Source organism: Etheostoma cragini, chromosome 21 (genome assembly GCF_013103735.1).
Source record: "Etheostoma cragini isolate CJK2018 chromosome 21, CSU_Ecrag_1.0, whole genome shotgun sequence".
Taxonomy (NCBI): Eukaryota; Metazoa; Chordata; class Actinopteri; order Perciformes; family Percidae; genus Etheostoma; species Etheostoma cragini.
In genome coordinates this window covers 3,717,532-3,733,985 of record NC_048427.1, presented here as the reverse complement: position 1 = coordinate 3,733,985, position 16,454 = coordinate 3,717,532, and the positions used below count along the sequence as shown (strand labels likewise).

The 16,454-nt window shown below is 37.0% G+C and overlaps 1 protein-coding gene across 2 annotated transcripts; it reads right to left on the bottom strand.

Moving 5' to 3' along the window:
* Positions 1-8,320: 8,320 nt before the first annotated feature.
* lsm12b (LSM12 homolog b) lies at positions 8,321-15,185 on the bottom strand. 2 transcript variants are annotated; one of them, XM_034861445.1, is made up of 6 exons: positions 14,971-15,185; positions 12,350-12,483; positions 11,372-11,481; positions 10,036-10,162; positions 9,881-9,950; positions 8,321-8,938 (listed from the first exon to the last, which is right to left on the bottom strand). In XM_034861445.1, exons 1-5 carry the CDS (start codon positions 15,095-15,097, stop codon positions 9,921-9,923), a joined length of 528 nt encoding a protein of 175 aa, XP_034717336.1. In that variant the 5' UTR covers positions 15,098-15,185; the 3' UTR covers positions 8,321-8,938; positions 9,881-9,920. The 2 variants fall into 2 exon arrangements, with proteins under 2 accessions (XP_034717336.1, XP_034717335.1); XM_034861444.1 differs by lacking the exon at positions 9,881-9,950.
* Positions 15,186-16,454: the final 1,269 nt, after the last annotated feature.

The following is a 16,454-nucleotide window of genomic DNA, read 5'->3' as shown; positions in this document are numbered from 1 at the left end:
TTTTCATATCATTTTTCAACATACTATTCTATGACTTTTTTGACATGGTATAGTATGACTTTTTTTCAACTTTTTTCGACATACTGTACTGTGCCTTTTTACTGAACGTTTCTTCAACATACTATACTATACTATAACGTTTTTTGACATTCTATGGTAAATTTTTTTATTACTTTTTCCAACGTGCTTTAATGTGACCTTTTAATGCCTTTTTTCAACATACTATACTATGACTTTTTTTTGACATACTATACTATGACTTTTTTTTCGACATACTATGCTATGAATCTTTTTCGACACACTATACTATGACTTTTTTTTGACAAACTGATCCTCATGACCTTTTTATGGTAAGGGGAGGTAACTTTATTTATTTAGCACATTTCAGCAACAACGCAATTCAAAGAGCTTTACATACAATATTAACAGTCTTTGAAAGAGAATTGACAAAAACCAAGCTAAAATAATGAAATTACACACTAATAGACATCAGGCACTAATAGACAGCAGAACAAGAACAACAAGGCTTAAGAGTGGCATGCTGTGACTTTTTGACACGTTATACTATGACCTTTTTTGGCCTTTTTGAACATACTGTACTAAGACTTTTTTTAACATACTATTTGATGATTTTTTTCGACATACTATACTATGACGTTTTAGTCTTTTTGTCATGCTATACTATGACTTTTTTATGACTTTTTTCGACATACTATACTATGACTTTTTTTCAACATACTATACTATGACTTTTAATGACTTTTTTATGACATGCTATACTTTGACTTTTTTCAACATACTGTACTAAGACTTTTTTTGACATACTATACTATGACTTTTTTCAACATACTATACTATGACTTTTTTCGACATACTAAACTATGCCTTTTTTTCAACATACTATACTATGACTTTTAATGACTTTTTTATGACATGCTATACTTTGACTTTTTTAAACATACTATACTATGACTTTTAATGACTTTTTTATGACATGCTATACTTTGACTTTTTTCAACAAACTATACTATGACTTTTTTTGACATACTATAATATGACTTTTTTTCAACATACTATACTATCTCTTTTTTCGACATACTAAACTGACTTTTTTTCAACATACTATACTATGACTTTTGATGACTTTTATGACATGCTATACTTTGACTTTTTTAAACATACTATACTATGACTTTTAATGACTTTTTTATGACATGCTATACTTTGACTTTTTTCAACAAACTATACTATGACTTTTTTTGACATACTATAATATGACTTTTTTTCAACATACTATACTATCTCTTTTTTCGACATACTAAACTGACTTTTTTTCAACATACTATACTATGACTTTTAATGACTTTTATGACATGCTATACTTTGACTTTTTTCAACATACTGTACTAAGACTTTTTCTGACATACTATACTATGAATTTTTTTCGACATACTATACTATGACTTTTTTTCAACATTCTTTACCTCATGACCTTTTTATGGTAAGGGGAGGTAACTTTATTTATTTAGCACATTTCAGCAACAATGCAATTCAAAGAGCTTTACATACAATATTAACAGTCTTTGAAAGAGAATAGACAAAAACCAAGCTAAAATAATGAAATTACACACTAATAGACATCAGGCACTAATAGACAGCAGAACAAGAACAACAAGGCTAAACAGTGGCATGCTGTGACTTTTTTTGACACGTCATACAATGCCTTTTTTTTGACATACTATACTATGACTATTTCGACATACTAAACTATGACTTTTTTCAACATACTATGCTATGACTTTTTTCAACATACTACACTATGACTTTTTTTTTACATACTCTACTATGACTTTTTTTCGACATACTATACTATGACTTTTTTAGACATACTATACAAAGACTTTTTTTCGACATACTGTACTATGACTTTTTTTAACATACTCTACTATGACTTTTTTTCAACATACTATACTATGACTTTTTTAGACATACTATATACTAAGACTTTTTTTCAACATACTATACTATGACCTTTTTTCGACATACTGTACTATGACTTTTTTTACATACTCTACTATGACTTTTTTTCAACATACTATACTATGACTTAAAATTTTTAGAAGCTAAAATAATGAAATTACACACTAATAGACATGAGAAACTAATATACAGCAGAACAAGAACAACAAGGCTAAACATTGACATACTGTGACTTTTTTTGACAAGCTAAACTAGGACTTTTTTGGCCTTTTTCAACATACTATACTATGACTTTTTTTGACATACTGTACTATGACATTTTAGTGTTTTTGTCATACTATACTATGACTTTTTTTATGTGTTTTATGATATGCTATACTATGACTCTTTTCGACATATGACGTTTTAGTCTTTTTGTCATACTACACTATGACTTTTTCATGCCTTTTTTTGACATGCTAGACTACATGACTTTTTTCGATATATTCTACTATGACTTTTTGTTGTCATACTATACTATGCCTTTTTTTTGACATACTATACTATGACCTTTTTTCGACATACTAAACTATGACTTTTTTCAACATACTATGCTATGAGTTTTTTCGACTTTTTTTCAACATACTATATCATGACCTTTTTTGACATACTATACTGTGACGTTTTATTCTTTTTGTCATACTGTACTCTGACTTTTTTATGACTGTTTATGACATGCTATACTGTTGTGGTTTGGGGTTTTTGTTTGGGTTTATTTTTCCTGTTCTTTGGCCTCCCTGTGTTTTTGTCTTGGTTTTCTCCCTTGTCTTGTGTCGCTGGTCCTGTCTTGTGTTCCCTGGTAAGTGTTTGCTCTGTTTTATGTTGATAGTCTGGTTTCCTGTTCTGTCTTGTTTTACCCAGCTTTACTTTTGCCTGTCTGATTGTCCTGCACCGCCCTAATGTGATTCACCTAATGTCTCGCCTGTTCCCTGTTACCTCATTACCTCATGTATTTAACCCCCGTGTTCCCTTTGTCTCTTGTTGTTTTTTTTTGCCAGTTTGCCGTCCCCTGTGAATGTTCCAGCCCTTGTGCTTTGGTTTTTTGTTCTCCTCTGGCTCCCTGTGTTTTTTTTATGTTTTTGGACTCTGTTGCAGTGTTGGTTTCATCCAATAAACCCTTTCTGCCTTCTTACCCGCTAATCTGCGTTTGGGTCCTCTTTCCGCTCCCACAACACTATACTATGAGTTCTTTTTTACATACTATACTATGACTTTCTTTGGTATGCTATACTATGACTTTTTTCCGACATACTATGCCTCATTACTTTTTTTTATATATTTTTGGTAAGGAGAGGTAACTATATTATTACATTATATAACACTAATACAGCACAACAACAAAGTCAACAGTCAAGTGCATTTATTTAAAGAAAAATAACAATATATCCTTGTCACAAATTTGCCTCAGTGGGCTTCACAATATGTACAAGAAACCACGTCTTCTATTGTTAGACCCTCAATTTGGGTAAGTGCCATGCTTTGATCTGGTCTTTCATCCTTCCCTGTGCAATCAGCCTCTCTGCATCAAGCTACCAAAGCTTGTTTTGGAGAAGGAGAGATGGGTCATCTAAGATGGCTTTGATTTTGTAGTCCTCTCCTCCACTCTGTCCATTACCAACCTGATCACCTACCCAGCCTTCCTAACAGCTTGTTGATACTGCTGATCTCTAAGCCTTAATGCCACCACTCAAGCAAAACACCACGAAAAACAGCACTGGCTACTACAGAAAGTTTTCTCTTTTTTTTTTGTATTGCCCCTGGGACATGAAATGGGCTGAAAATGATATATAAATTACATTACATGTCATGTCTTGTCATGTTTGTTTAGCAGTACTTCCTTTTCTAAATACCTTTAAAAGTTTTCTATGAACCAACTGAAAACATTGTTGTTTTATATAATCCTTGATTAAAGTGGAATGTGTTATGGATATAGCTGGTATAGCCTGTATGCATCGCTTTTTCTTTTACCATTTTTGTTGTATTGCTTTCCTTTATCTAACATGTGAAATTGTTAGGACTGCTTATGGTGCCATCTTGAACAGGATCTTGTATCTAAATGGGACCTTCCTGGCTAATTAAAAGATAAGTAAAAATCTGCTGTCGTAAAGTTTTGGTATATTAAGTCAAAAGTCATACAGCGTTGAAAAAAAGTCTCAGTATAGTATATTGAAAAAAGTAATACAAAAATTATTGGAAAAAATAAAGTATTTTGAAAAAAGTCATAAAAAGTTCATAGTACACTATGTGATAAAAAAGAAGTAGTATAGCATGTTGAAAAGGACACAGCATAGTAGTCGAAAAAAGTCAGTGTGTTACTAAAAAATGTCACAGAGTCCAAAAAAGAAATAGTACGTCAAGGTCATATACAGTGTAGTATGTAAAAAAAAGACAAAAAAATACATTGTATAGTACATAAAAAAATTCAAAAAGTTGTCAATGTATGGTACGTGAAAATAAGTCATAGGAAATTACATCAAAAAAGTCAAAGTATGTCAAAAATATCATAAAAACTCATAGTATGTCAAAACATTTGGAGTATAGTACATTGAAAAAACCATAGTATAGTATATCAAAAAACGTCAAAGAAAAATCATAGTATGTTGAAAAGTTATAGTATAGCATGTCAACAAAACATAGCTTAATTAATTTAATAGTATAGTATGTCAGAAAATTAAATGTCAAAGTATGTCGAAAAAAATTACAAAATGTTCACAGTATACAGTATGTAAAAAAAATAAAAGTCATAGTATAGTAAGTCAAAAAGGTTTTAAAAACTTCATAATATAGTTTGTCAAAAAAGTCACATCAACAATCCATAGTATATGTTGAAAAAAGTGGCTGATACGAGAAAGAGGGAGACAACAGCAAGAATGACCTCTGCAGCTAAAGGTCACAGTATGTTATGTTGAAAAAGCCATAAAAAGTAATATGTAGTATGTTAAAAAAAAGTAAATAAGTCATGGTATAGTATGTTGAAAAAGTCATATATAGTCTGTCAAAAAAAATCATTAAAGTTCAGATAGTGTCATTAACAAAGACCTCTTTTTGTTTGTTTTTGCTTTGATTTGTAGTTTGTGTTTTTCTTTTCCATGTGTAAGTCATGGTCTAACTTCACATCCACGGTCTTTCATGTTCACATGCATCTAATCACACCTGTTGACATTCTTGTGAAATAGTTGTGTTATCCTAACAAAAAGTCACTTCTTTTACCCCTTCCTACCAGTTCCTATGGAGCGTGAATGCAAAACGGTTTTGGGGGAGAGTAGTTAATAGAACTGTTTAGAAGTGGTCTGTTCCTATAACTAGGTTCCTGTTACTACTTGGTGGGAAAGAGGCTGTACTCCGCAAAGGAGCCAGAGCCTCGATCAGTGAGATGTCGTCGTGGCTGAGCAGCAGCACTTCCAGATCCAGGCCAACTTTCATCACATTCAGCCAGTTTGCTTCCAGGTTGAGGAGGCTCAGTCGAGACAGGCTGCTGAAAGCCCTGACATCCATCGCCCGGATGCTGTTGTAACTGAGCTTCAGTTTCCTCAGGTTTTCAGAATCACCCCGTGAAGTAGAGTCCGTGGTCCAGTCGGAGCTCCTGGAGGGAGGGCAGACTCTGAGAACCCCCGAGGGAGCCAACGCGGCCGGTTAAAACTCAAGTCCAACCTCACCAGAAACAGCAGTGATGACAGAGACTGAAACGCATAAATAGGACACAAATCAGGCAATACAGGGGTGGAATGTAAATAGTAGTGGTGTGCAAAAATATCAATTCACATTCGTATCGCAATTCAAGGTCTACAGATTCAAAATGGATTCATAGTATTCCAAAAATCGATTCATTGGGGGGAAAAAAAATACATTTAAACACTGAATAGTTTTATTAACTGAGAATAGTTTGTGATTCAAAATTTGATTTAGAATTGAATCTTGAGCCTAAAAATGTATGATTTTGATCAAATTGCATGGTGACATTTTCTGAATTGTAATAGTAAATAGGTCCATTATTCTAGTTTGAGGTACTTACTATTCCCTGCTACTGTACACCAATTTCAGAGGCATAAATTGTCCTTTTAACTCCACCACTTTCATTTCATAGTAGAGCTGAAACAATTAATTGATTAGTCAGTCAACAATAAAATAAACGTTTTTGATAATCAATCAATCCTTTTAATCATTTGTTAAGTAAATGTGCCAAACATTTGCTCGCTGATGCTTTAACGTAAATTAAAAATCTTTGGTTTTGGACTGTTGACCAGACCAAACCAGCTATTTGAAGAACCCCATTTTGGACACTGACAAGAGTTAGCAAAAGAGATGATATTGCTCCTGTATCAGCTCCTCTGCATTGGCTTCCTATAAAATCCTTGATTGAGTTTAAAATCCTTCTCCTGACCTACAGAGCTCTCAGGCACCATCATATCTTAAAGAGCTCATAGCACCCTTTTTAAAAAGTTGAAAAAATAAATCATTTAATCCATAACAACCATATTCATTAGTTGCAGGTCACCGTTTTAGTTACATTTTGGACATTAAGATTTTATATACAAAGATCAACTGAATTACAAATGGAAAATGAAATATGGCGCATTTCTATAAACCTAATAGGCTATGAAGTACATATAGTTCCACTTCTACATGCTGCAACATTGAAAGGCTGTGCACCACCATTATCAATAATTGAATCATGAAATATATAGTATTGTAACACTTATACGGGCCATTTTATTTTCCTGCATCGGGTACTTTTTACTTCAATATTTTAGGTAAATTCAGTTCATAATACTTCTGACTTTAGTACAGTTTGGAATGCAGGATTGTTTTCTTTTATTATTTCTTTTACTCAACAGTTCTGAATATTGGTTCCACCCCCGGTCTAAAACAATCCAATCAAATGCCCAGTATTTGGTACCTGTGGCTGCTGTTGTTGGTAATCAGGAGGAACTTCAGTGACCACAGCCCCACAAAGGATCTGGTGCTTACCTCAGTCAGCTTCTTTCCATTCAAATCCAACAGCCAGGTGCCGTGGGGGGACACTGGGAGGAACCCGGAACAGACCACGAGACCGGCAGTCCATCAGGTCAGAGGATTCATAGAACAGGCAGAGTCTGGGACACAGCTGGAGGCCAACACCGTGTTTAGAAGAGGGAGCGGCACACCGAGCATGGTGCAGACATGGTCAGGCATCTTGGTTTAGACCAGGGTCTGATCACTCCCGCTGAAAGGCACGGTTATATCCTTCCTACCCAAAAACTGATATTGATGTAATTTCACTAAATTCTCTATGAGCAGATATGGACTATTCCTCATTAGAGAGGGATTATGGGTTTGAAAGGATAATCCCAAAACATAAACTGTATCTGGGGAGCAAACCTGGTCTCTTTTGGACCATTTCCCAAAATAAGGACATACTGCTTCTCTATTTGGATACATGAATCTGAAGTTTTTTTAGTTTTTGTTTTTTTAAATGGAGGGTTTAGTATTTCTGAAACACATTACATACAGAAAGCTAATAAGGAGTTTTGATAACTATGTTGAGTTGTGTGGAAATCAATCAATACAGGCTTTACCACTCACAAGTAAAAAATAAAAAGTATTATCTTGCAGCACTTTTTGATATAATTCTAATAACCTATAAATAGCTGAGTAATTTTTGTAGCAAATCTCTGGAAACAGCTTCTCAAATGTGGATATTTTCATGTTTCTTTGATCTCTATGAAAATATAAATATTTTAGGGTTTGTACAGTCTGTCATACAAAACTAGACAATGCCTAAACCATTTAAAGAAAGTCTAAGGAGATAACTTGAAAAACCAATCAAGCTGTAATTCCACCCAAAAGCATGGAAATAACTGCTTTCAGGAAGTATTCAAACCCAGCTGCGACAGCAGTTTTCAGTTAACTACACATCTCAATAAAGTTCAAGCTGCAAATTTACTCTCAATTGCTCTGTGTCGCCATGAGGACAGCAGTGAACGTCATCACGATTCTTTAGGGAAAACGGAGGCTTAAGACATTTCAATAATTCATTCATCAACAGGCATGACTTCAGTTCCCTGTAATGACACGGATGCATCACAATCAGGCTACCCAACAACCCGTGAAAAGGAACCTGAGCAATGTTCATGAAAACCTCTTCTACTGAAAAATGTGGAGAATGTGGCAGACTGGTGGTCACCCCGAGGCAAACCCCAAATATGTCAACAAAACAAAGTTAGTATTTCACCCCTTCATAATGCCCAACAGTTGATTACTTTCCAAATATGTTAATCAAACTGTTCATGAGTCCTTCAAAAATTTGTTGAAAATTACAGTATTACAGTCAGAATTTTTGTTACTTTTATTTTAGAAAATGTCCTTTAAAGTGTGGCATTTCAAGTCACATTTTGTTTAAAATACAGAAAAAACAGACAGTAGAACATGGATACAGCAAAAAAGGAAACAATGACAGAAAATAAAGCTAACAAGCCTTTCTGACTGCTCTAGTTTTCTTTTTGAAATGGAAATGAAGGCAAAGGAAGGAGGGCAGAAAAAGAAAAGGATTCTGGGTTAGGGAGGGAGGAGGGGGAGGATTAGGGGCAGAATGAGACAAGTTAGTTAAGGAAACTATGGTTGCTTTATGGTTCATGTTTAAATTATTCTTTATAAAGTCTAATTTAAGATTTAATCTTTCCTCTCTCTTTTTTGTCTTTTTCATTTAATGGTATTTTGATCTTCTGGATCCAGGGTCCTCAGCGCTCCTCCTTGTGGTCTCAGACTGAGGACAAGGAATGCCGACTTCGTCTGGCAGTGGGAACAAACCCACCCGCGACGCCATCCCCGGCTGACCCACACTGCCAACTCAAGAAGATAAAGTGGAGTCCTTCTGTGTTTGCTGTGCTTGTGAACGTTGCATGGACTTCTGACTTTCCACGTCTCTAAAATGTTTCTCAACCTGCAAGAACAAAACCACAATTTAAAAAAAACGGCCATCAATTATGTGAAAAGTCAATCATGTGAAAACCTACGTCTCATGCTGTCAGTGTAGAGTGTACAATGTACACAGAGCAACGCAGTGAGGCAGGCTATGCAGTTTCACAATTCTTGTCTCAAAATAAGTCAAAACGCTATATACAAAAGTTATGCAGGTACCTGCTGGGATACTGCAGGAAACTGAAAATACATACCAAGACTTGTCTTTAAATACTACTACTACACGGTGGGTATCAATGGAACTTCCTATGGTGTCAGTATGATCTAACCCAAGTTTCTGTCAGATTGTTAACAGCATCTGAACCCCTCCCACTACAACTTTCCAAAGTGAGAATGGGTGTGTATCAACAGGTCCGACATGTAATCCCAAACCAGCTGATAGTCAAACACCAGCATTTGGTTACGTTTTCACCGGGACTACACAATGCCTTTTCTATTAAGCCACCATCAGTCATGGCAAATACATATTTATAATCTATGTTGTTTATGATGCTATAACTTTGGTGTGGCAGTGCTGTATAGTTTTGTTGTTTGACAACCAAAAAGGTAGAGAGCGTAGATTTGCCTGATTCAACCCAAACTGCAGTGTTGGCAGCGAGCTGTAGGAAATGATCTGAAGGTGCCGGTGGGACACAGAAACCCATTTGCCTCAAAGAGTCTTCCACATTTTGTTTCACAAATATGTGACATACACAGAGCTAAAGCAATTAGTCCACTATGTCCAAATTGGACAATATGTTAATCGTTTCATTCATTTACCAAACAAAAATGCCAAAAATGAACTTTTCATGAACTCAGACACTTTAAAGATTTGCTGATTTTCTTTATCATAGACAACATTAAAACAAATATCTTTGGATTTTGGACTTAATTGTACAAAACAAACAATTTAAAAAAAAGTCACCTTGGGCTCTGAGAAATTGTGATGGGCATTTCATAGATGATTACTCAAGCAAAAGAAAATTATCTGCAAACTAATCCGTAGTAAAAAGGATTAGTTGCAGCCCTGAAGTCGTGTATGGTTGGTAAAATATTGTATAAATATCAAAGCATACTTACTATTTTGCGTACATGACTTAAAGCGCTTCCCTCTTTGCCTTTGCAGTTCTCAACCTGGTAAGGTGGCGAGATTACAACGTCGTCCATCACAATAATGTTCTTCTCCTGCCATTTACAGTCTTTGATGCTGCAAAGAAAAGGAGAAATCATTTTATCTGCGGCTGAAACTATGTTTAAGAAACAAACAATGCAACATGACAGGAAATTATTTTCATACAAGTTTGCCTTGCATAATCTCTGTATTTGAAATGGTCCAGTGAGGGGATATTTAAGATAGGAGAAGAGGTGAGGTGGACAACGCAAGATCATTTGATAAATATGACCAGGTGGTGAACCAATGAACCTAACTCTGGGTGTTAAAGACTTGTGTTGTTGCCCAAATAAAATGACAAAAGAAAAAAGGACATTAGATCCTTTTCAGTGCACCAAAGCGCAAAGTAAAGACATTAAGTCCGCATATCAAGATAATTTGGTAATCTTTATAAGAATGGGTGCTTATGGAAATACTAACGTCACATGCAAAAGGAGACAGAAGGAACAAGAAGAGACCAAGGACAGTCAGGTGTAGAGTCTCAAGTAAGAAACAGGGAGACCAGGGACAGTCAGGTGTAGCGTCTCAGGTAAGGAACAGGGAGACCAGGGACAGTCAGGTGTAGCCTCTCAGGTAAGGAACAGGGAGACCAGGGACAGTCAGGTGTAGCGTCTCAAGTAAGGAACAGGGAGACCAGGGACAGTCAGGTGTAGCGTCTCAGCTGAGTGTGTTGAGCTTAGTTCGTATTTTTGGTGGTCTGTGGCTGTTAGCTTTAGCAGATTAGCTTTACCAATGGCTCAATAATTTACAATTACAATTTCCTAATTTATATAATTTAACAAGTGTAAAAAAGCATTGCATTTCTTTTGTATGGGGTCACTTTTTCAAAATATGTCATTATGTTTTAAGCTATTTTGTGGCTTGAGTGTAAACAACTTAAATGAATGGGTTTGAAAGAAGAATATTTTTGGTCAATTTAGTCAGCCTCTTCATTAATGAAAAGAAACACTGAACAGAAGGATAGTGGTCCAGTCTCCATGCTACACTAATGATAGTATTAAAGCTTGCCTCTGTGTACACATGTCTGTGCCTGTATTATTTGTGTCCCCTTCAAAATGTATTGCTTGAAAAAGAAATCGCAATTATGTTTTCCAAAATCGTTCAGCTCTACTCAGCGTCATTTTATTTTAACTAAACACTTAATTGTCTAAACAAGTTCTGATGTTTTTGGATCTTCATTGTAGAACATAGAGCAGGGTTGACCCTGCCGACCTGATCAGAGACTCAACAGTGTGCAGTTCTTACGTTTTGTGAATAGTCTGGAATAGCTGTTGGCCCTCCACAGAAACCCCAGCACTGATTGCATAGGCTTGGGACAGCTTGTCCTCCTTTTCTGTCCGTGCTCGATTGGCAAGCTGTGGAGAGTCAAAACAGAACAAAACACATTCTTAACATTGATCATTATTTGATTTGACAGCTTTGAACTATGAAAAGCTTTTTATTTGCAATAACAACAGGAAAGCTTCAACTTTTGTCTGTTTTGGTTATTGGCTCAAGGAAATCTTGCACACAACCTTTTGCTCCTCAGGAGAGACTAGATTACATTTTCTAAATGTAATTAACATACATAACTGCCACAACAATGTGATCTCTCCCATTGGCTCAACAATAATTACTTTCAACAATTTACCCACAAATCATTCTCATGTAGAATCACAGCGTCGAGCTTAGCCAAGCTTTAATGTAGAAGAACACCCTGAACCGGCCACTGTCATTTAGTCACAGGGCGTGATTAAGACGCAAACATTTATTTGAGCATGTGCATTATCTATATTTAAGATTTTATTGTTCCATTTCAGGGGCTGGATCCTCAGTCTACATTTCTAGACCAAATAGGTCATCAAAAGCTGACAAAAGTAAACGGTATATACTTTACATGCCTCATTAGAACAGAATCCATTGTAGCAGGTACTTTCTTTTATTGAGCATTCACTGGCCCTCGAGAACTCTTGAAGTCAGGATATATTAAGTGCCTGCATCATATTTACCGGGTGGAGGATCACAATGGAAATAAACCTTGTGGGCTTTAGTGTGTAAATCCTCAACAATTTGTATGTGTGTATTACGTATACTTTGTCAAATCAAATCATATTAACCAGATACAGTACTTCCAACTTAACTAGACCAATTAATAGCCTGATGATGGAAATGGAAATTAACTGGCTGTTAAATTCATTCATCACACACATCGTCAATATATGTAAAAAGGACAAAAAGACTTACCTTGCTAACATTCAGTGATGCTAGTGGGGGTGGAGTCTCAGTGCGGTCATTAATTATGTCCACATCAGAAACATAGGCTAGGTTGATCAGGATGACGTCGTTGAGGTTTGGCTTACCGCTGGAGGAAGCACATTCTTTGGAAAAACTTAAGTCAAGGCACACAACTTCTTCACAATACAAAATGACTGTTTTAAATCTGACCCCTCGTGAACCTGGCTGCACAGAGGAGCTTATGATACATAGAACACTGACTGACTGACTAACACTGACAGTGAACAGTAGTGCCAGTTACAGAGGGAAATGCAGTGCTGCCACCTATAGTAGTCACAGATGAATGAAGAATTGTTAGAAATCCATTAACATTGAGTACAGCATATGCACATACATACAGCAGCAAAGCAAGTATTCACTTTGTGAGTCTTTGCCGACGCCCCAAAAATGAACTTGTCTTTTAGGTTAATAACCCAATTGGCAGCTTGACTTATCTTAGAAAATGTCAGATTAATTAACTCAGCTATGGCATCTTGATCTATAGGCGCACTGGTTTGCAGTCAGAAGGATTCAAGTCCTTCATTTTCCTGGAATACATTTTTTTAGTGAAAACAACAACAAGCTGAACTTCTATAAAAAAAAAACATATACACAAAAGAAATTAGCAATTTTATCTTAATGCAATGCGGTTTTCTAAAACCCTGACGGACCAGGTCCTCAAGGTGTCGACCCCACTTGCCCTGTCATGTCTGGGATACAGGAAGGGCTTCTAAGACTCGAAAACGGGATTCAGGTGCACGACAGGCTTTCCCCATATTTTTGTCCGATGAATATTTAATATAATACAAGTGGCACACACACAAGTTAGGACAAAATTTGACCCGTTATGACAGTGACCTTAACGTTTGACATAAGTGGTAACAGACTGATCTTCATTTCATTCTGATCCATACATCCTTAGATTAAAATATGCTCTGTAAAAGAAAGTTTTGTGTAAGTGCCCAGGCGCATTGTCTGACTCAGATGGCTGTACTGATTAATTTGACTGATGTCAATTCAGTTTCTTGGACAGACACTACATTTTCAAATGGATCAAACAAACTAAAAGGTCTGTGATGCTAACTTCCAAACAGTATTAACTGCTATCAACTTAGTTATTTGGTGTTTTACCCCCAGATAGCCTGACCATGTTTATGTCAACTACACCTAGACAGTAGTTTCAAAAGTTGGGTCTGGGGGACCACCAGGGGGTCATTCAGAGGAATTATTTATTTTCATTATAATTCCATCCATATGAAACACAAAGACATTGACCATTTTCTTTATAGGTTTAATATACTTCCTGTAATGGGTTGGTCCAGCGTGCCACCTAAATAATGTATATTTTACTTAAAACCATCTTCAGCCAAAGACTCATACCCCCAAGCTGTTTATGCAGGGAGCAATCAAACGTTAAATTTGTCCCAACTCTTTTGCAGAGTGGACATCAGCGGACTGGGAGGACACTGAGGTCCCTCTGGACTCACTAACTGAAACTAGACTCACATTTCTATTCTTTACATTCACACACTGCAACTTCAGCAGAGTGCAGTATACATTTTTTTCACATGTACGTTTGAAGGGCATACTTATTAGTTTAGATTGCTAGTACTTGCGTTTTTGATTGCTATCTAATGGATTCCCTGCACTATTCTTTGTTCAGTAGTTTTTATTTGTGTACTGCTGCTGTGACAGGTGGATTTCTCCTCCTGGATAAATTAAATATCTATATGTAAGATATATATATATGTCTAATGTAAATCTAGCCATCTATACCCACACCCATGTGTGGTGTAACGTTAGACATGTTCACCAGTAAGCTAAGGTTGGTTGTAATAAACTCATGATGCCTGGGCCACTTGTAGTTGGATGAAATTAAATAGAATCGTAACATAATTCTGACCACAATCAACCAACAAATACAATGTCACCGGAATCCGTTGAGATTTGGAGTGGAAGCCCAGCTGATAAGCTCGGGGATGCTAATACCGCTAATTGAGCTAGTAGCGGCAGTGTGGGGTTGACCGACAGTTAGCATGTTAGCCGAGCTAACAGCAACTTCATTGTAACGTTACCGTGGATGGGAACTCGATATCCATTCATCACCCGCTTTTAAAAATAAAGCGTTAGCATCTCCGAACAACGGCACCACAAAATATGTGAAGTTAATCTGTGTACCCGAGCAAAGAGCGGGATTCGCTGAATGACAGTTAGCTTGCTAACTAGCAACGGTTTGTGCCTGTTGAGAGCACACAGCCATGATGCCTTACTAGGATACGTTGCCAGATAGTGATCCATGTTGAGGTCTGGCAATACAATGAGTGGGTTCACAACACATGCCCTTCTTAGCAAATAACGGGAAGCCGTTAAATAAGCCGGCCACTTCTATAATGTCTTCAACAGATAGGGGGTGTATGGGTAACTACATTGAGAATTAAAGTATTTAAAACGGACAAAGATAGCTATGTAACTCAGCTACTACCAATTACGCCTGCGCGGATCACTATTTGACATCTTTTCGGTTACCCTACAGGCCCTTGCAGCCAGGCAGGCCAGCAAGCCGTCCACAGCTCGAAACAAACAAAGGATACTCAGAGTTAACATCTTGGACTGGTAGTCAAACGCGACCACCTCTCCTTGTAGACGTTGGCCCAAGCAGGTGAGGCAAGAGACATGGCTCCCGACGCTGAAATACTCCCCCGGTCCAGGAGCCGCCATCTTCTCCGCCAGGAAACCGGAGCGCCTGCCTTACGTAAAATGACGTGATGTCGTATGGAGACGAAACCTGGGCGTGTCGAAGAACGTCACGTGATGGTCATTTATTCTACGACGAATTATTTATATTTATCCTACTATCAAAAAATCTACAAACCCCCAAATCTTTAAAAATCTTTAAAAAAAAATATATATATATATATATATATATAAAATAAAATCAAAGACATTGTAATTGCCTTAACTGCTGAATCAAACTTTATTTTTTTTAATTATTTTTTTTCTTGAAATAATTTCTTTACCAATTAACCCCTGGTATATATGTCTATTACTCCCCTAGCTCTGGGGAGTTATTCCCCGGAGTCCTTGTGTTCTTTCCGCCCAACATTTTTCCTTTGATTAGGGAGGCTCCAAAATCACTGTTGCAGCTGTCGCCGTGGTCCTGCTAAAATAAAAATAACAATAAAAAATGGTTTATTAGTCCCCATTGGGGAAATTACTGCACTACACTCTGTGTACACACTTTTGTTAGTACTCACACACAGGCCTGAAATACACACACATGCACTATACATGGAGAGATGTCAGAGTGAGTGAGCTGCCAGTTGAACCAGCACCCTGAGCAGTCAGGGGGGTACGATGCCTTGCTCAAGAGCACCTGGCAGTGCCCAAGAGGTGCACTGGCATCTCTCCAGCCACCAATCTACACTCCCAACTTTTTGGGTCCATACGGGGATTTGAACCAGTGACCCTCCGGTTCCCAACCCAACTCCCTATGGACTGGGCTACTGCCACACGTCCTGCAATGCCCTGTTACATCCTGCTACGCTCTGCCGTGCCCTGCAACGTCCTGTTGTGCCCTGTTACATCCTGCTACGCTCTGCTGTGCCCTGTTACATCCTGCTACGCTCTGCGGTGCCCTGCAACGTCCTGCTGTGCCCTGTAATGTCGTGCAGTGCCCCGCTTTGCCACAAACTACTACAAACTACTATTTCTAGTCACTGTTCCATTATATTTTATTGTGGCTGTTATTGTCACTATTTATAACACCCCCAACCGGCCCTATCAGACTCCGCCTACCAAGACCCTGGGTCTTCCTAAAAGGAAGTCTTTCCTCACCACTGTCGCAGTGCTTGTTCTTGGGGGAATTACTAGAATTGTTGGGTCCTTGTAAATTATAGTGTGTTCTAGACCTACTCTATCTTTAGTGTCTTAAGATAACTCTTGTTGTCTAGTTTTTTAATAAATAATTTGAAAAAAAAAAAAACAAAGACAGCAAATTATATTTACTATTTAAAGTAACTATATATAACTGTTAAATGTTTCTGAGACGGTGTGATTTTTCATCTGATGACCTAAA

Bases quoted from the DNA above. Each gene is read 5' to 3' on its own strand.
- lsm12b (XM_034861444.1), bottom strand. From the start codon at position 15,097: ATGGCGGCTCCTGGACCGGGGGAGTATTTCAGCGTCGGGAGCCATGTC. The intron at 12,484-14,970 runs GTATCCTTTGTT...GTTTTTCCAAAG, and splicing joins GTCCAAGATGTTAACTCTGA to AATGTGCTTCCTCCAGCGGT. The intron at 10,163-11,371 runs GTAAGAACTGCA...TTTTCTTTGCAG, and splicing joins TTCCAGACTATTCACAAAAC to CATCAAAGACTGTAAATGGC.